At 51.5% G+C, this 17,397-nt stretch overlaps 1 protein-coding gene across 7 annotated transcripts in view; it reads left to right on the forward strand.

The window, feature by feature from the left end:
• The first annotated feature begins 178 nt into the window (after positions 1 to 178).
• Positions 179 to 17,397, forward strand: part of LOC122218696 (stem-loop binding protein) — a 73,637-nt gene continuing 56,418 nt past the window's right edge. For 3 of the 7 annotated variants that reach the window (XM_042937124.1, XM_042937125.1, XM_042937126.1), the window contains exons 1-7: positions 180 to 341; positions 475 to 591; positions 4,699 to 4,803; positions 7,489 to 7,548; positions 7,841 to 7,978; positions 8,619 to 8,768; positions 10,088 to 10,169. In XM_042937124.1, coding sequence (XP_042793058.1) covers positions 283 to 341; positions 475 to 591; positions 4,699 to 4,803; positions 7,489 to 7,548; positions 7,841 to 7,978; positions 8,619 to 8,768; positions 10,088 to 10,169 — 711 coding nt within the window. In that variant the 5' untranslated portion in view covers positions 180 to 282. The other 4 variants (XM_042937127.1, XM_042937131.1, XM_042937123.1 and 1 more) reach the window with 4 other exon arrangements.

Raw genomic sequence — 17,397 nt, forward strand, 5'->3', positions numbered from 1 at the left:
CGTCGGGGCTGCGGGCCGGCGGCGCCCCGCCCAGGGTCGGGCAGCCCGCGGAGCGGGTTCTGCCGTCTGGACTCCCCCGCCCGCCCGGGCCCGATGGTCTCGCCCGACGCGGCGCGCGCGGGAGCTCGGAGGGGCGGGGCCGCCGGCGCATAAAGGCGGTTGGGGGCGGGGCGCGCGCGCAGAGCTTGTCAGCGCCGGCGCGGGAACGGTCGCGGCTGCCGGCCCCCGACCCCCGCCCGAGGACGCAGCCCGGCGCCACAGCACCCCGCCGCTGCGCTCGATATGGCCTGCCGGCCGCGAAGCCCCTCCGGCTGCGGGAGCCGCCGCGACGGCGACGCCAGGTGAGGCGGGCCGCGCGTCCCGGGGCGTTCCGGGCGGGCCGGGGCGGGGGGCGGCGGGCGGCGGGCGGGCGGCGGGGGGGCTCGAGGCCGCTCCCCCCCCCCCCCCCCCACCGACGCGGCCTCTCGTCCGCAGCCCGCCGGCCCCCGCGAGGTGGAGCCTCGGACGGAAGCGCAGAGCCGACGGGAGGCGCAGGAAGCCCGAGGACGCCGAGGGCCCCGCGAAGCCGCCGGGCGACTGCAGACCCGACAGGTGGGCCCGGGCCCCAGCGGGCTGCTTGAGGCTCCTGGGGTCCCCGTCCTGATTGGTTAAGGCGCCTGGGGGGACTCTGTCCTGACTGCCTAAGGTGCCCGGGGTCCCCCCGTCCCGACTGGTTAAGGCTCCTGGGTTCCCCGTCCTGGCTGCTTAGGGCCCCTCGGGGTTACCGCCCTGATCCGCCCGTGGCGTCTGTGCCTCGCATTAGCTGATTATTTAAGGGGCTTGCGGTTTTGGACTCTGATCAATTAGGGTGCCCGGGGGGGTCACAACTTTTTGAGTGGTGGCGCTGCCAAGTCCTACGACACTTGGGTAGCCACGGCGAGTGAGGGTCACTGCACCTGGCTAGTCACGTCACCTCTGGCGTAGCGCCTGACTAGTTCCAGTGAAGGCAGCTGTTTCCCCAAACGTTTGGTTGAGGTGCCCGTATTTTCATTATCTGAGTGTGAAGCACCCTGTGTCACGTGACTGAGGTAGGTGACGTTCCCACAGGACCTCCGGTGATGAGTGTCAACAAAAACGGGTCTCAGCCTCAGCCGGCGAGGCTTCCTCTGTTTCAGGGACACTGGGAAGCTTTTAGCACGTTTCAGTGCAGCTGGTTAGGTGGGGTCTCAGAAGACTCAGCTTAGCGAAGTTGGGCGTCGCACCGCAGTGAAAACGGCGTAGGTGCCAGGCCGCAGACAGAGATTTGAGTTCCAGATCCTTCTTGCTTTTTAAGTTTTACTTATTTGGAAAGTTTTTTTTTCTTTTAGTGTTTGTTTATTTTTGAGACAGAGAGAGACAGAGCATGAATGGGGGAGGGTCAGAGAGAGGGAGACACAGAATCCGAAGCAGGCTCCAGGCTCTGAGCTGTCAGCACAGAACCCGAGGCGGGGCTAGAACTCACGGACCGTGAGATCATGACCTGAGCTAAAGTCGGCCGCTCAACCGACTGAGCCACCCAGGCGCCCCAAGTTTTATTTATTTTTGAGAGAGAGAGAGAGTGCATGTGAGTGCAGGTGGGGGAGGGGCAGAGACAGGGGAGGGGGACAGAGGATCTCTGCACTGACAGCAGAGAGCTCAACTCGGGGCTTGAACTCAAGACCTGCGAGATCATGACCTGAACCAGAGTCTGCACCTCTAGATTCCTCCTCCTCCTCTTCCTCCTCCTCCTCTTTTTCTCGGGCACGTTTTTTATTCTCTGGAACATCAAATTCCTCCCTTCCTTCCTAGACCCTTCTTTTCATTCTGATGACTCCAGGTATTTTCTCTCTGAATGAGCCTTTGCTACAGCGTTCACGTGAGTTGTTTCTAGAGCGCGTTGTGTGCTGGGGAGGTTAGGACACCTCGGAAACCACGCTTTCATTTTCCTTGTGCTTGTACTCTGATGCGGGTGGCTCAGCTGGTCAGGGTATTTCAGAGGGACGGGGTGTGGGTGGAGACAGGGCAGGGACGAGGGCTAGGGTGCTCTTGAGAGGCCACGGGGAAGGAAGGCTTTTGTTGGGTTACCTCTGTGTGGTGACGGGAGAAACCGGCCCACAAGGATCCGTGTGCCAAGCCCCCCCCCCCCCCCCCCCTGGGTGGGGATGCGTTTGGCCTGTTTGAAGCCTGAATGGAGGGGGACAAGGTGGGCGGGCTGTTAGGTTGAGGTGGAAGGGGATGGTGAAAAATAAAGATGGGGAGAAATATGTGGTTGACATTCTACTTTTTAAAATCAAAATTTATTAAAAAAATTTTTTTGATGTTCGTTTTTGAGAGAGAGAGAGACCATGTAAGCAGGGGAGGAGCAGAGAGAGAGGGAGGGAGACATGGAATCCAAAGCAGGCTCCAGGCTCGGAGCTGTCAGCACAGAGCCCGACGTGGGGCTCGAACTCGTGAACTGTGAGATCATGACCTGAGCTGATGTCGGACACTTAACCGACTGAGCCACCCAGGCGCCCCTCACGTTTGACTCTTTAAGGCAGGATTCCTGATGTTTGCTGGTGGGTTGGGTGCAGAGAGGGGTCTAGGATGACTCCAACGTTAGCTGTGAACACCTTTGTTTCTTGTGGAACCATGTGCTGAGGTGAGGAGGTTGTGGGTAGAGCAGAGCTGGCATGGGGGGGAGTCCATAGTCAGGCCGAAGCTTCTCCCGTGAGCAAGAGAAGGTGTCGGGAAGGTATTGAGACCTGAGGGTGTGGATGGGGAGGCCACGCACGTTTTGCATAAGTGTGAGTTCTATGCCTTTTAGAGACTTAGGACTAGAAGAGATACTTGGGAAGTGGTCTTGAGTGTGGGAGAGGCCCTGGACAGGGCCGGAGTGGATGTGAACAGAAGCTGTCAGACATCATTGAGGTCAGGGTCTGAGTCCTCCAGTGGTCTCCCATTTAGCTGAGGACGAAATGTTAAATCCTTGCATTGCCTTAAAAGTCTTTGGTGTCCCTGTGGGTTCCCCTGTAGCTCATTAGCCACGTGGGCCTCCTTATTCATCTAACGTGGCAGAAATGCCCTTGTGTCTGCCGTTGGCAGTGCTTTTCTCCCCAGTCCGCCATGGTGAGGAGTGGGGAGTGCATACAGGTGCCTGCAGTAGATCTGTCGCGGGATGTGAGAAGTTCCTGTGGAGGGAGGTTAGCTTATCGTGTAAAATAGGCTTTGTTTTCTGTTCCAGCACCTTCCCAAAAAACGTTTTTGTTCTGAGATAGGATAGGTTGGTGACTATGATGTACTTAATCTGAAAAATAGGCTTGGGGTGCCTGGGTGGCTGAGTCGGTTAAGCATCCGACTTCGGCTCAGGTCATGATCTTGCCATTCGTGGGTTCGAGCCCCGCGTCGGGCTCTATGCTGACAGCTGGGAGCCTGGAGCCTGCTTTGGAGTCTATGTCTCCTTCTCTGCGCCTCCCCCACTTGTGTTCTGTGTCTCTATCTCAAAAATAAATAAACGTCAAAAAAAATAAAAATAAAAAGAGGCTTCAGTTCTGCAAGAGGCATTTTCTTTTCTACAAAAATATGTGATGTAGCAAAAGGTCATTTGTAAGCACCCTTTAAAAGTTCAGGAAACTGCCGTGGTGGAGACCTGAACCCCTTGATAGACTAGTGAGAAGTCCATGTCCAGCTCTGGACAATCCCCCCATTTGATTCTTCTCTGTGTCTGGTATACGGTTACTGAGTCACATTAACTTTTGGTTCATTAATTTGACTTCAGACACTGCCACCCATTTTTAGATTCTGGAAATTTTCTTTTAGAAATCTAATTTTAGTTTTTCTAGGTGAGGAAACCGTAAGAGAATAAACGATAATTGCGCAAAGAGATTATTCATTTGTTTCCGCAGTTGCGCTTCCAAAGCACGCCGTTTGGTTTGCAGCTCAGGTACTGAAGGCTGCTTAGAGCTGCAGCTGCAGTTCGTGTCCAGCTTGGCTTCGCCCGTGGTGGCCAGTAGAAAAAAATCAGTTTATGTCTAATCTACAGATAATGGACATACCAGCAATTCTGACTGCCAGATTTCAAATTCCCTAATTTGACCAAAGATTTAACTTGGCCGAAGGTTTCCTTGATCTCCAGATAGAACTGAACCCTTAGTTTACGCTTAACCCAACTCTAGGGGGGGCACTGTTATCAGTGCGTTAAGTTCTTGTAGCGGGGACTCAGTTGTAAATTCTTACCCTCTTGTTTTAATTATGTGGTATATTCCGAATCATTACGCGCATCTGAAACTAACTAGTATGCGCTGTGTATTAAGTACCTTTCACGTGCTGGGCACTTTGCTTAGTATGAAGTATTACCTAAGGGTTTTTTAAAATGCTGAAAAGTAGCTTCTCATTTTACAAATAAAGGAAATTGTATTAGGTGCCGTTCTCAGGGCTGAACATGCCTTGTTGACTTTGCCTTCCCCCCAGTAGACTTTTTCCTCCTGATTTAGCCAACACTGGCACATGGTAGGTGCCCAGAAGTTCGATAAATGAAGCCCAGAGAGGCTTTCAGTAAATTGCCTAAACTCAGTGATCTAGTAAGTTATGGAGCAGAGATTGGCCCAGAGCCCTTTCCCTTGGCACCCTCCAAACAGCATGTGAACATTTCCTGACGTACTGTTTGAAAGGAGACGGAAAGTGTGTGCCATGGTTCACATGTACGTCTTTATCTTATTGCAGTTTTACCACTCCCGAGGGCCCCAAACCCCGTTCTAGATGTTCAGACTGGGCAAGTGCAGTCGAAGAGGATGAGATGAGAACCAGAGTTAACAAGGAAATTGCAAGGTATACGTTGCAGACCGTTTGGAATGTTATTTATTGTGCTTTCAATTATGTGTTAAATCTGAGATGTGTCTTAAAATGATGATTTTTAAGAGTTTGGTCCCCATACCACAATGTTAGCAGTACCTGGGAACTTCTTAGGAATGCACATTCTCAGGCCCCACCCCAGGCCTGCTGAATGGCAAACTCTGGGTGGGGTCCGGCCATGTCTTGAAGAAGCCCTCCAGATGAGGCTGCTCGCCAAAGTTTGAGGACCCCTGCCTTAGCGGCCATCCTTCCACCGTGATGTGCCCTGACCCACCACGTTGTGCTCTGCCACCCCAGCAAAGTGTGTTGTCTGACACCTGGCTCAGATACCGGCTTGGAAGTGGGAGAGCGCGGTGAGGGGTCCCCAACTGGGGGCCTCTAAACCCCTTGCAGTTGTACCCAAAATTCTTGTGTGTGTCCCAAGTTCTCACAAAGACCAAGCCACTTCCTGTACTCATATGCACTCTTAAACACCGTTTATCTCTCTTGATTACAAATTCTGTCCCCCCCCCCCCCCCCCCCCATATATGCCATCCACCCCAGCTGAATGAATTTTGAGTTAAAATACTGTGGCTCATAATTAGCTGGGGAATGTTAAACTGAGTCCATTGGTTCTTAATTCTTATGAAAATGTGTTCTCTCTGCAGAGAAGCAGGGCCACATTGCCTGTTGCACGTCTGCAACAGAGAGGGAAACACAGAATCTGCAGCTTGATGGTATTTCTAGCTGCCTCCTTAAGAAAGGCACAGGCAGTGTGGGAGCTGGTTATGACCACACGTGTTGTGTGTGTTGGGGGGGCAATATACCTCTTGGAAAGGTGAGCCGGAAGTTAACAGGTATGGCTCCAGTGTTTTGTTTCAGAAAAAAAAAAAAAAATTTAATGTTTATTTATTTTAGACAGAGAGACAGAGATAGAGCATGAGTGGGGGAGGGGCAGAGAGAGAGGGAGACACAGAATCCGAAGCAGGCTCCAGGCTCCGAGCTGTCAGCCCAGAGCCTGACTTGGGACTCGAACCCATGAACTGAGCCAAAGTCGGACGCTTAATGGATTGAGCCATCCAGGTGCCCCTGCAGTGTTTTGAATTAGTTGTTTTATTGACGTAGATCTCGATTTTCCCAACTGTAGAGCTGGGATGTTTGATTTGGTCTGTGTAGTTTCTGTGCGATGCTCCTGAGGTTTATAACAGCTGTCATGGCCTCACCTGTGTGTCCTGACCCCCCCTTCTCCCCTTGCCAGGGACTGTCCGCGGCTCTTGTGCTATGTGTGGAGATCCTGGTCTGTCTGGACACTCCTTTGGTGGCTCCTTCTCCTCAGTTGTCTCACAGGCCTGCCTCTGAAAGTTGTTCTGCTTTGCAGAACAGGCCTGCTCAGTTTTGGGCCACTCTGTTCCTGGATCACACCTTTCCTGATGGAAGGCTGCTGCTTTAGTAAGGCCTGGGTGGTCTGAGTTGCCGATGGTGGTGGCCCGCTGTACGTTTTACCAGAATTTAACTCACTGTGCTCTCAAGAGGGTAACACATACCACACACCAGCTCTCTGAAAATTGGAAAGTGAGTTTTAGTCCTACCTGAAGCCAGTCTTTTTCAACTAGAGTCACAGAGAGTGAAGCCCTGGGGAAAGTGATCCGAGGGCCTCCTCTCTGTGTTGTCACAGGCTGGCATAGAATTGATGTTTCCTGGGTTCACAGGAAGTCAACTCATTCATTCCTGCCAGTGCCCAAACTGCTGGATGCCTCAGCAAACTTGGGGGTGGGGATTTTGGAAGGAGATGCAGTGATGACCTACTTCAGACAAATGAGCTTCTGGTTTGAGGTGGTTCGTGGTTTCAGTGGCAGATTGTGTACAGTCCTTGGGCCGACATACCTGGGCAGAGCTGGGGTTTGGTAGTTGTTGTGATGATAGAAGTCAAATGCCTGGTGAAGTTTGCAGGGGACACAACGGGGGTGGTGGTGCCATTCTCCTTCCAGGTATAGGAGGAGGTTCGCGGGACTCAGGCACACGCGTCTTGTTAGTAACTAACTAGTTGTGGTATTAGAAGTTAACTTTTTATTTCAACTTTTGTTTATTTTCTTTGAAACTGGGCTTTTACGACTTAACCTGAAACTGTTAGGGACTTTATTTGGTTCAGAGAACCTCTGCCTTATTATATGTGGTGGTGCCCAAGGGCATTGAGGCAGCTGCTCATAGAGCCTGGTTGCCCTAAGCACTTGGTGCGATCTTGGTGTATAACTTATCTTCTTATGAGAGAAGATGACTGAGGCAGATTGAAAATAAGCCACCCAGGGGCTCCTGGGGGGCTCAGTCGGTTGAGCGTCCGACTTCAGCTCAGGTCACCATCTCGCGGTCTGTGAGTTTGAGCCCCGTGTCGGGCTCGTCGGGCTCTGTGCTGACAGCTTGGAGCCTGGAACCTGCTTCGGATTCTGTGTCTCCCCCTCTCTCTGCCCCTCCCCCATTCATGCTCTGTCTCTGTCTCAAAAATAAATAAAACTTCAAAAAAAAAAAAAATAAGCCACCCAACTGTGCTGTTACCTGTACTCATTAATCCAGACTACACTGCTCGGGAAGAAGACCTTATTCTTGGGGGCTGTTTCAGTTCTAAAAGCATTGTATTCAGTTAATTCAGTTATGCCTTAAAATCAGTGATGTTTATTTTGCTTTCAGATATAAAAGAAAACTCCTCATAAATGACTTTGGGAGAGAGAGAAAGTCCTCGTCGGGAAGGTAAATGCCACGTAAAGGTTTCTTTTTTAATTTGATGGGCCTGCAGTCTGTTAGTAGAAACAACTGTGCATGAGGTGCTGGTTGTCTCAGTGGCATGTACTGGGTTAGTCCTTTCCTCACTGCGTTGGAAGCTGTACCGATTGTGTAGTAAATTCCCACACACACAAAGATTTCTAGACTGTTTAAGATTAACATGGTTTGGAATCCAGAGGACAGATGTTCTTTCATGGTTGTGTTTCGCCGTTTTCTTACGTAGTGATCTTAAGGTGTGTTCTGTTCCTTGCCTCTTCAGTTCTGATTCGAAGGAGTCGGGGTCCGCAGCACCAGCTGACTTAGAGACCGATGAAAGCGTGCTCATGAGAAGGCAGAAACAGATCAACTACGGAAAGAATACCATCGCCTATGACCGCTATATTAAAGAAGTCCCAAGGTAGTCCTGTCTCACCGGCACATCCTGAGGGAGCACGGGGCTTTGCAGCCTGGATGGTTACTTCAGGGGTGAATCTGAGTCTGGGCGTAGCTCACGTCTGCTGAGGACCATTGAACAACTGAGGCACTTCACATGAGCGAAGAGGCACGGATGGGATCCCCGGGGACTTGAAGATAAGAAAATACACCGTATAGTTCAGGGTGTTGGCAGACATTTCAGGTCTTACTTCACGTCAGACTTCTAGTGGTCTTATAAACGTAAAGCTATTAACATGCACGATGGGGGAGAAAGTAAAGTTCGGGTTGCAGGTTGTGGAGATGTTACTGGGGGAAAACATGAGCGTTGCCTCGTTTTGTCCAAGCAGCACGCCCTTCCTACCCTGCTCCCTCACACGCAGGTTGCAAAGCTTAGAGCGTCGATTTCTCAGTGGGACTAGGCTTCAGATGTACTTTTTTGGAGCACACGTCGCAGAAGAATAGTAGAATCGAAGGGGCGGTGCTGTCGTATACGTTAGTTTTGCTCATTTTATAGAGTCTCCGTTGATCTGTATTTTTTTGGTAACTCTGAACTCACAGTTGGGCTAATGTTGAAGCTGATGTGGGCAGAGTGTGTGTCGGAATAACCGCCCTGTTTCCTGCAGACACCTTCGCCAACCTGGCATCCATCCCAAGACCCCCAACAAGTTCAAGAAGTATAGTCGGCGATCGTGGGACCAGCAGATCAAACTCTGGAAGGTGGCGCTGCATTTTTGGGATCCTCCACCTGAAGAAGGATGTGGTCTGCAAGAAATGTGTGTCTTTATTGCACTCTTGGCCTCTGTTTCTGCGACGTGTGCGGTGACCGATACCGCTTGATCGCCTGTGTGGCACGCTGGCCTCGTACTAAGTGCCCCTGGAAGTTTTCTGAGAGCAGAGTAGCCCGCTGCCCCGGCCTCGTGTCTGTTTTCCCCACGCACACGTGTGTGCCGTTGCGTGGCTGCACAGGTGGTGGAGGGAAGAGTACGCTTCCTGGATTTACTTTTTGTAGCTAGAGAAAGTAGAGCTTGGTGATAAACCTAGTAATATGTGGGCTGTGGTCTATTAAGTTTTAAACTCAACGTTCTGAAAGGTATTTGAGTAACTTATGTTGAACTATGAAAATAAAAGGTCTCTTTTAGTCCAGGAAACCTTTTATCTTTTTCCTGTTGATTTTCTTTCTTTTTTTCTTTTTAAATGTTTATTTCTGAGACAGACAGAGCACGAGTGGGGAAGGGGCAGAGAGAGAGAGACACACACACAGAATCCGAAGCAGGCTCCAGGCTCTGAGCTGTCAGTACAGAGCCCGATGTGGGGCTCGAACTCAAAAACCGTCACCTGAGCCGAAGTCTGTCGCTCAAGCGACTGAGCCCTGCCCCAGGTGCCCTGTCCCTGTGGATTTTTAAACTGGAGCCTAGTTGGAGAGGCCTGAGGCCTGGGGTTTTGCCCTAGGGTTGTGTCTAGGGTTAGGGTTTTTAAGGTTTTGTTTGTTTAAGTGCTCTCTGGACTCCATGTGGGGCTCAAACTCAGAAGTCTTCCGCTGCTCCGGCTGAGCCAGCCAGGAGTCCCCGAGATAATTTCTAACATGGCTTTACAGAGTTAGTCTCACAGATGTCATCCTGTCATACAATTTTTCCCACTGTGTCGCTGTTGTTCTGTGCTCTTTATGAGTGGAAAATTGGAAACATTAGTGATGGTCAGCTGTATGGTTTGTTCTGGTGTGCACCCGCCCCCACTGCCTCCCCACATTGGGCGTATTATTGCTGCTTCTGCCTGGTAGGATGCCCTTGGGGGTGTAAACAGTTGCACCGTAGTTGAGAGCGGGCAGGTTGTGTGCTCTGAGCCAGGTGGATGTCTCCGCTTGCAGTAACTGTAGCCAGCTCTCCCTGTGCTGGTTGGGCAGTACTGGGGCAGGGAGGGTTCATTGAAAACCGTCTCGATGCTTTCAGGAGCAGAGGAGACAGGAGTGACCATTGTCAGAGGGCAGCATGGTGTTGATTGTGCTTGTGTTTAGTGAGCAGCCTTGGAGCACCTTCCTGCATCATGTGTCTCCTGGCTTTGGTGACTGACTTACCTGTTTGATTTCACTTCGCAGACATCCTGTGGACCTCGGGGAAATGGAGACTGAATCCGCAGAAAGCAGCTCTGAATCCCAGACAAGCTCTCAGGATAACTTTGTAAGTACCTTTTCTTGGTTTCCAGTTAATTGTTGACAATGTGTGCCACTTTGTAAACTGACATTGAGACCAGAGTTTGATTTTGCTGCTTATGAGTAAGGGGCTCCTTATCCCTTTCTCCTGTTGTCATTAGAGTATCAGATTGAGTGGAGTCCCTCTGTATTGGCCTTAATCTAGGTTTTTGGTTTGATCCACCTAGTTAGTCCTACCATTTTCATTTTACTTATTCAATTAATTAATTAATTTGAGGTTTATTGCTTCTCGGCCTTTTGGCTAAGATAAGTGTAAAGTTTATTTTGAGAGAGAGCACACGCATGTGTGGAGAAGCGGCAGAGAGAGAGGGAGACAGAATCCCAAGCAGGCTCCGTGCTGTCATCACAGAGCCCGACACAGGGCTCGATCCCAGGAACTGTGAGATCATGACTTAAACCAAAGCCAAGAGTTGGGTGTTCAACCGACAGAGCCACTCAGGTGCCCCCACCATTTTCAGTTTAAAAGTAAAAAGCCTTGGCCACCCGGGTGGCTTCATTCTCGGTTAAGTGGTTAAGCATCCGGCTCTTGATTTCGGTTCGGGTCATGATCTCACAGTTCCTGGGATCGAGTGCCGCCTTGGGCTCTGTGCTGACAGTGCTGTGCCCGCTTGGGATTCTCTCTGTCTCTTTCTCTCTCAAAATGAAAATAAGCTTTAAGAAGAAAAATGTAAGGCTTTTTTCCCTTTGGTTCCAGTGCTTACGTAGGTCTCATCACAGGCATTAATTTTAAGCTGTATACAGTTTGTGCTGGTGATTTGTTAGTACAAGAACCGTTTGCTAATTGTTATAAAATAAAGGTGTGTTTTGGGCCTAGGGTTTCCCCCATATTTGCCAATTTTTAAAAACGATGTGTTTTTGGAGAAAAAAACTACAAAGATTAAAAGCAATATATAAAATTATCTCAGCTGTCAGTTGGGTAGTATTGATTGGGTAGCTGTTGGTTGGGTACATGTTCTTCCAGACTTTTCTGCGTGTGTACAAGCAGATATATACATGAGCAGTTATGCTTTACGTGAGGTCATCCTGTGTGAGGTCGTCCTGCACTGTGTTTGAACAGTTCAGAAGCCTATAAAATAAACGTGCATAGTACTCTTTTTCCCCTTCATCTGTGTCACCTCCTTGGTAAGCCCAGCATAGGTCCATCCCGTCTTGTGGACCCTCTGTTGACCCACTCTTTGTGACCGTGAGGTGAGCAATAAGACAAATGTCAAACAATAGAAGACTAGCAAAGTTATGTTTCTGTCATAAGGTTTTTGAAGACTAATGATGCGGGAAATTGTTGAGATAAGTAAAAACAGGTTTTTTAATGGTAGAATGATCCCAGTTTTATGGATATTTATTCACACGTATGCAGGACTAAAAAGGAACCCATGAAAATGTCAGCTGGTGGTATCCTTAGTTTGGATGAAGAGGAACCCTTGTCCCAGCTCAAGAAACAGATTCTGAACATGCCACCTGCCAAATCAGAAGTTAGAGGGAGATGGCTCAGGCCCAGGGGACAAGGGGAGGGGGGGCCAGACCACAAAGATCAGAGGCAGGGGTCCTCCTGGTGGGAGGTCCTGGGGGGTCCAGGAGGAGGTGGTTCAGAGATGGCTGGGTTTGCTAAAGGAAGAGAAGCCTGGCTGAGTACCTTATTTCATGCTGTGAACACCCAGAACTGTGTGTATCCCTTACCCGCTCTACCAAGTCTGGACACAGCCACGGTGTCACTGTGCTCAGGAAATGCCATGTTGACAGAACACTGTTTCATCAGCATCCACAGTTGGGTTTTCTGGTTGCCCTGATGATGTCCTTATTGTAAGTTGTTTGTTTTTGTTTTTTTTAAATCCACAGTTGAATCAAGGGCTACTTGTCTGAATTGCCATGTCTTACATGTTCTTTAACTTAGAATAGTCTTCCTGCCTTTTCCCCCATGACCTTGGCTTTTTGGGGTGATTCAGGCTAGTTTTTATAATGCGGAATTCCTCATTGGGGAGTTCTGTTTCTTTAAGAACTAGATTCATATCGAACCCTTTAGGCAAGAATATGACCATGGTGGGGGGTGTACCCAGGCTCCCCCCCAAAATAACTTTTTTTTGTTTTAACTTTCATTTATAACTTTGGTTTAAGTTGGATGAAACATTGGACTTCAGTGGGTTTAAATGCCCTAAACTGTAAACTCTAAGGTTTGATTGTATGACCTTGTAATTAAACTTTTTTAACGAAAAAAGCAACGCCTGTTTATTGAAGCAGTTCAGAAATGCATTACACACCATTACCAAATCCTGCCTTGAGAGCCACTGTTTGCATTTTGTCTAGCTTTTCAGCATCTGTTCTGTGCTTGTAAAAGATGCACGTGGGTGTTCACATCTGGACTTTTTGTTTTACACAGTGCCTCGCGTATGGTACGTAACGGTCCCTTTGGCAGCGCAGTTATTAGAGTGAGCAAAGGCAAAGAGCCTGACGTGCGTTTTCTCGCACTTGATTCCCAAATGTGGGTGTAGGAAGTCGCCCCCGTGTTGGGGGTGAGGTGGGCTGGAGAAGGAGCAGCCAGGACAGATCCTCCTTGGCCGGTGAGCACGTGCCCTGCGGTTTGGTGCGACGGCGTCACAAGGCACGGTGCGTGGGTGATGGTAGGCTGAGTCCACTCTGCGGCCCCCTAGGGGTCAAAGGGCCGGGGCTCGGACGCCTTAAAGGTGTCAGCTTTTAGTCAGCCTCTGGTGGGGGTTGCTTAGCGGGTAGGGATTTGACAAATCCACCTCCAAGAAAGTGTGCTGTTGCCCGTGAATTTGAAGTAGGTGATGGTTCGAATTCTCTCTCCCAAGCATCCTAGCGCGCATGGACTTTCGGCCTCCGGGGCCGTGCGCTCAGGAGGAGGCAGGCACCCCCTGCCTCGGGGCGCACAGCTTTGGGTTTGGGGCCAGCGGCAGCGAGTCCCACGTGTCTTGGGGGCTAGCCGTGACCGTGCTCCTGTTTTCTAGGATGTGTACTCTGGCACACCCACTAAAGTCAGGCACGTGGACTGCGGAGTGGAGGACGAATTTGACTTGGAAGCTTGTTTAACGGAGCCCTTGAAAGATTTCTCAGCCATGAGCTAACTGGTGCCACCTAGAGGCCACTGGGAGCGAGAGTTGCCTCTGCCCGGCAGGTTGGGGACCGGCCAAGCATGTGTCCTGCATTTGTAACCGGATGGCTTCTGTTCATAGTTCATTATCACGTTAGCTCATGGTGAACTGTTATTCTTGCCTTATTTTCTTAAGAAGCGTTAATTTTATGTATAGCGAGTGTATTTTGCATGTTTTAAATTGTAAATGGAACTAAATCCAAGGAAAGTGGAACTTGAAAACTTAATTGCTTAATCTCTGCCATTCTCCAAGTTAACCTGACAAACATACTTTTAACTGGTTCTCCACCAGTAAGTTAGACACCCGGTCTCCACTCGTCAGGTGGCTGGTTTGGGTTTAACCACACGCTCACAGGACCAGTCTCATGGCGGCTCTCTTTTCCGGTAGCTGACTGAGTGTTCTCATAATTCGTTACGGAAACTTAAATTTTGGGTCTTTTGTCAGTATGTCAAGGTGTGTTTTTTTTGCCTCATCCACAGCACTGAATAGTCAAAGTTAGTAAATTGAGCCGTTAAGTTAATGGATTTTATGTAAGTTATATAGTCTTAATTTGGTACTTGTAAATAGCACTAGGGAGGCCTTCCACGCATAACACTCCAAGAGTAAGGCTGCCAGCAGAGGGGCTTAGAATGGATGTTTTTTTACAATCAGTTAATTCACCATGTAAAGTTGCTGTAAATGATAATGTGTACAGATTTTCTGTTCAAATACTCAATTGTAAACTTCTTGTTAAGACTGTTATGTTTCTATTGCTTTTGTATGGAACGATATTGCAAAAATAAAAAGAAAAGAACCTTCTTTAGCTGATTTATTGCCAGCTCGGCGCCTGCTGAGGTAATTCCCACGTTTGGAGGATCTAAGTATCTCCTTGTCACGTGACGCTGGGGGGCGGCACATGGGGGTGAAGGAAGCCTGACCCAGGATCAGGAAACTACCCGGTGAGGAGGGGACCTCATGGGTTTGGAGCTCTTGGGGCATCTCTGTCAGGCTGGAACCATCCAGACCTGACGCGGCAGGGCCCGGCCGCGTTTGGCGTGTGACCGGTGGATGTGCAGAGAAGCTGGGGGACGGACCCAGGTTGGACGCTTACGGGGCATCTGGGGTGTCGCGGCCTTTCCCTCTTTCCGAGACAGACCCAGGCTGCACGTTCTACCCTGGAGCGGAGCGGGCCATGGACCTGGGTTTCGAGGGGTGCCCCCCCACCCCACCGCACGTACTTGGTACCCGTACACTTGAAACCCTGGAAACTCTGTCTACGGACCTTGCTGTTCGGCCACGGCCACGTGCCCTAAGGATGGCCCCTCAGAAGTGATGCTGAACTTGCCTCAGGCCAAGGGGGGGTTTTGGCAACTTTGTTCACGGTCTTTCAAAAGGGCAGGAGGCCCTCTTCGTGCCCTTTGTTGAGCCCGTGCCGTGTGTCAGTCCTGGTAGACACTGGAGATGTGCAGGAGACGGGGTGCTCCACAGTCTGCGCTCACGCTCCCGTGGGGACAGAAGATAGCCAATACGGAGTCGGGTTAAGGGGTGAGTGGAGACGGGCAGGGGGCAGGGGGACGCCCGGGAGGCGGGAGGTTGCCATTTTTTTCAGGCTGGGTGAGAGATGCCCGACAAGGTGGCGTGTGAACAGATATGCTCTCCGGGAAGAACGTCCACCCCAGGAGGCAGCAGACGCAAAGGCCCTGAGGTAGGAGTTTGGTGTACAGACCGTTAGCAAAATCCTCACGTGTGGGACAGAGTTTGTAGCCGGTCAGGAGCTGGCGGGACTTTGGGGAGGAAAGTTCTGGGGGCCGCCTCGGGCTGTGGGGAGACCCAGTGGGGGTGGGTGGGAACATGTGAGAATGTTAGGAACCGGAGCCGAGTGGGTCCTGGCCATGTGGCGGCAGTTCAGCGTGGGGGTGGAAGATGACGGACCGGCTGGTCCGGACAGGATTTCGAGGCGGTGCCGAGGGCACCTCTGCGTCCTGCCACCGAGGCTGGAAGGCAGGGGTGGAGCGGGAAGCCGGTGACGGGGCTCGCGTGCACGGGAGCGGCACCCCTTGGCCGCCTCGCCCTCCGCCTTCCCGGTGGCACGCGGGGCTGACGTTCAGAAGTGGCTTTCGAGCAGACGTCGGCGCGGGGCAGCCGGGAAGGTCGGGTCTGTGACGAAGCCGTGGGCGTGCGGCGTGAGACCGCCGAACGGTAGGACCGAGGCGCTCCGGAGCTGTCCCTCTGCAGACCCCCGAGACCCGGGGGGCTTGTTTTGGGGAGGCCTGCGCTTGTGGCTCTTGTGTGAGGAATCGTACCCCAAGAGGTTTCCCCGGGGACCCGGAGAGCTTTTGGGAGAATTGGGTTGTTAGAAAGCCGTGAGTTTGGACTGAGAGGCACGGGCAGCAGGAAACGGAAAGGGGCCTTTGGAGCCTCCCGAGTCACCTGGCAGGAAGCGGGCGGAGGAAGGCTCACGGCTGCAAAGAACACACGCTGCCTTCTGTGGAAGAGCGAGAATTCACAGGGTGGACCCGGCAGCCCAGACGCAGAGCCGGGACGCGCGGAGACCCCCTGACGGAGCGGGAGCCGCGTGGCCGGTGGCGCCCGTGTCTCCACCCGCTCCGGACGGGTCCAGCCCGGCCCGCTGCTGTGCGGCGTGTGTGGTGGGGGCCGGGGACGGACGGCAGATCCGACGTCTCTCTAGCTCGGAGGCCCTCAGACTGAGAGCCCCTCTCGGGGAGGAGATTCGGGCCTTTGTTTGGGCTGGCGTGGGAGGAGGCGACTTGGAGGCCTTGAGGGGACTGTCCCTAACCTGTGGCCACAGGGTGACGGAAGTGGCCTTAAACGAGGGCGAGGAGGCCGGTTGGCTGGAGCCGGGGTGTGGCACACGTAGACTTGGGCTTTACTCTTGAGTGAGGGGGGCAGCAGGGGACGTGCCCTCTGATTTAGGTTCTAGAAGAATCATTTTGACTGCTAGCTTTTGCTTTGCATTTGAATTCTTGGAGTGCCCTTAAGCGGCAGGGAAGTCACCTTTCAGGCTTTAGTTCTTGCCTTTTAATGCCGTTAACATAATCTAGTATTTTCTGTACGAGGTTACAAATAACCACCGGCTAGAATTGAGTCGTCTTTATTCTTGACTCTTGTACATCGAACCTAGAAGTGTCAGAACTAAATTAAGTTTGTCTGCCATGATTAATTCCAGGCTGATGGCTATCTCGTTCCCATTGGTGACTCATTTCCCTATCTCCCCACGCAGAGATGGGGTCCGCTTATCAGGGCTGTCATCCTCTGTCCCCAACTTACTTTTTTCCTGCATTGTGAACCATTCTTGTTTCTTGCTGGTCTATCTGGATCCTTTCCCTTTGGTAGGAAGACCTCGCCGGAGCCCCTCGGGTGAGTCCGCAGTCTGCCTGAACCAAAAGCCTGCGCTTCTGGCTTTCTGGACCCATGCGGGTGGATCCTCTGGTCAATGGAGTGGTTACAGGGTCTTTTTATTCCAGGTTAGCAAATCTGAAAAGTCTGCCAGGCAAAGTCCTGTCACAGTACTTGGCAAACTGAAAATGCCTTGGCAAGTTAATAGTTGAGCTGCCCTCTTTGAACCTGGATTGGCTGGGTGGGAGGAAGTGCGCCTTTTTAAAAAAGTTGTTTTAATGTTTATGTTTGAGAGAGAGAGTGTGGGTGGGGGAGGGTCAGGGAGAGGGAGACACAGACTCTGAAGAGGGCTCCGGGCTCTGAGCTGTCGCCACAGATCCCGACACGGGGCTCGAACCCACGAACCGCTAGATCGTGACCCGAGTTGAGAGCAAGAGTTGGGTGCTTCACCGACTGGAGCCACCCAGGCGCCCCACCTTTTTGATCCTGAAGCCTGCAGATTTTATTCAAGGGTGGTTTTTGTACGTGTGCCTGCATGCGTGTGTAGGTGGTTTCGTGCTGCGTTGTGGCCGTCTTGTTTGCTTTCTAACGTGTAGGCCTCGCTTGGACCTCCGCCACCTCCTAAAACTCCCATTTCAAAGACGCGTACGAAATTTTCCGGGAAAATAATCCCCTCAGTGTAGTGCAGGGAGCCAGCTCCCCAGATAGCGGCACCAAGGGCTTTGGTGGCTGGAGCTGCAACAGAGGCACCCACTG

This window comes from Panthera leo, chromosome B1 (assembly GCF_018350215.1).
Source record: "Panthera leo isolate Ple1 chromosome B1, P.leo_Ple1_pat1.1, whole genome shotgun sequence".
NCBI lineage: Eukaryota > Metazoa > Chordata > Mammalia > Carnivora > Felidae > Panthera > Panthera leo.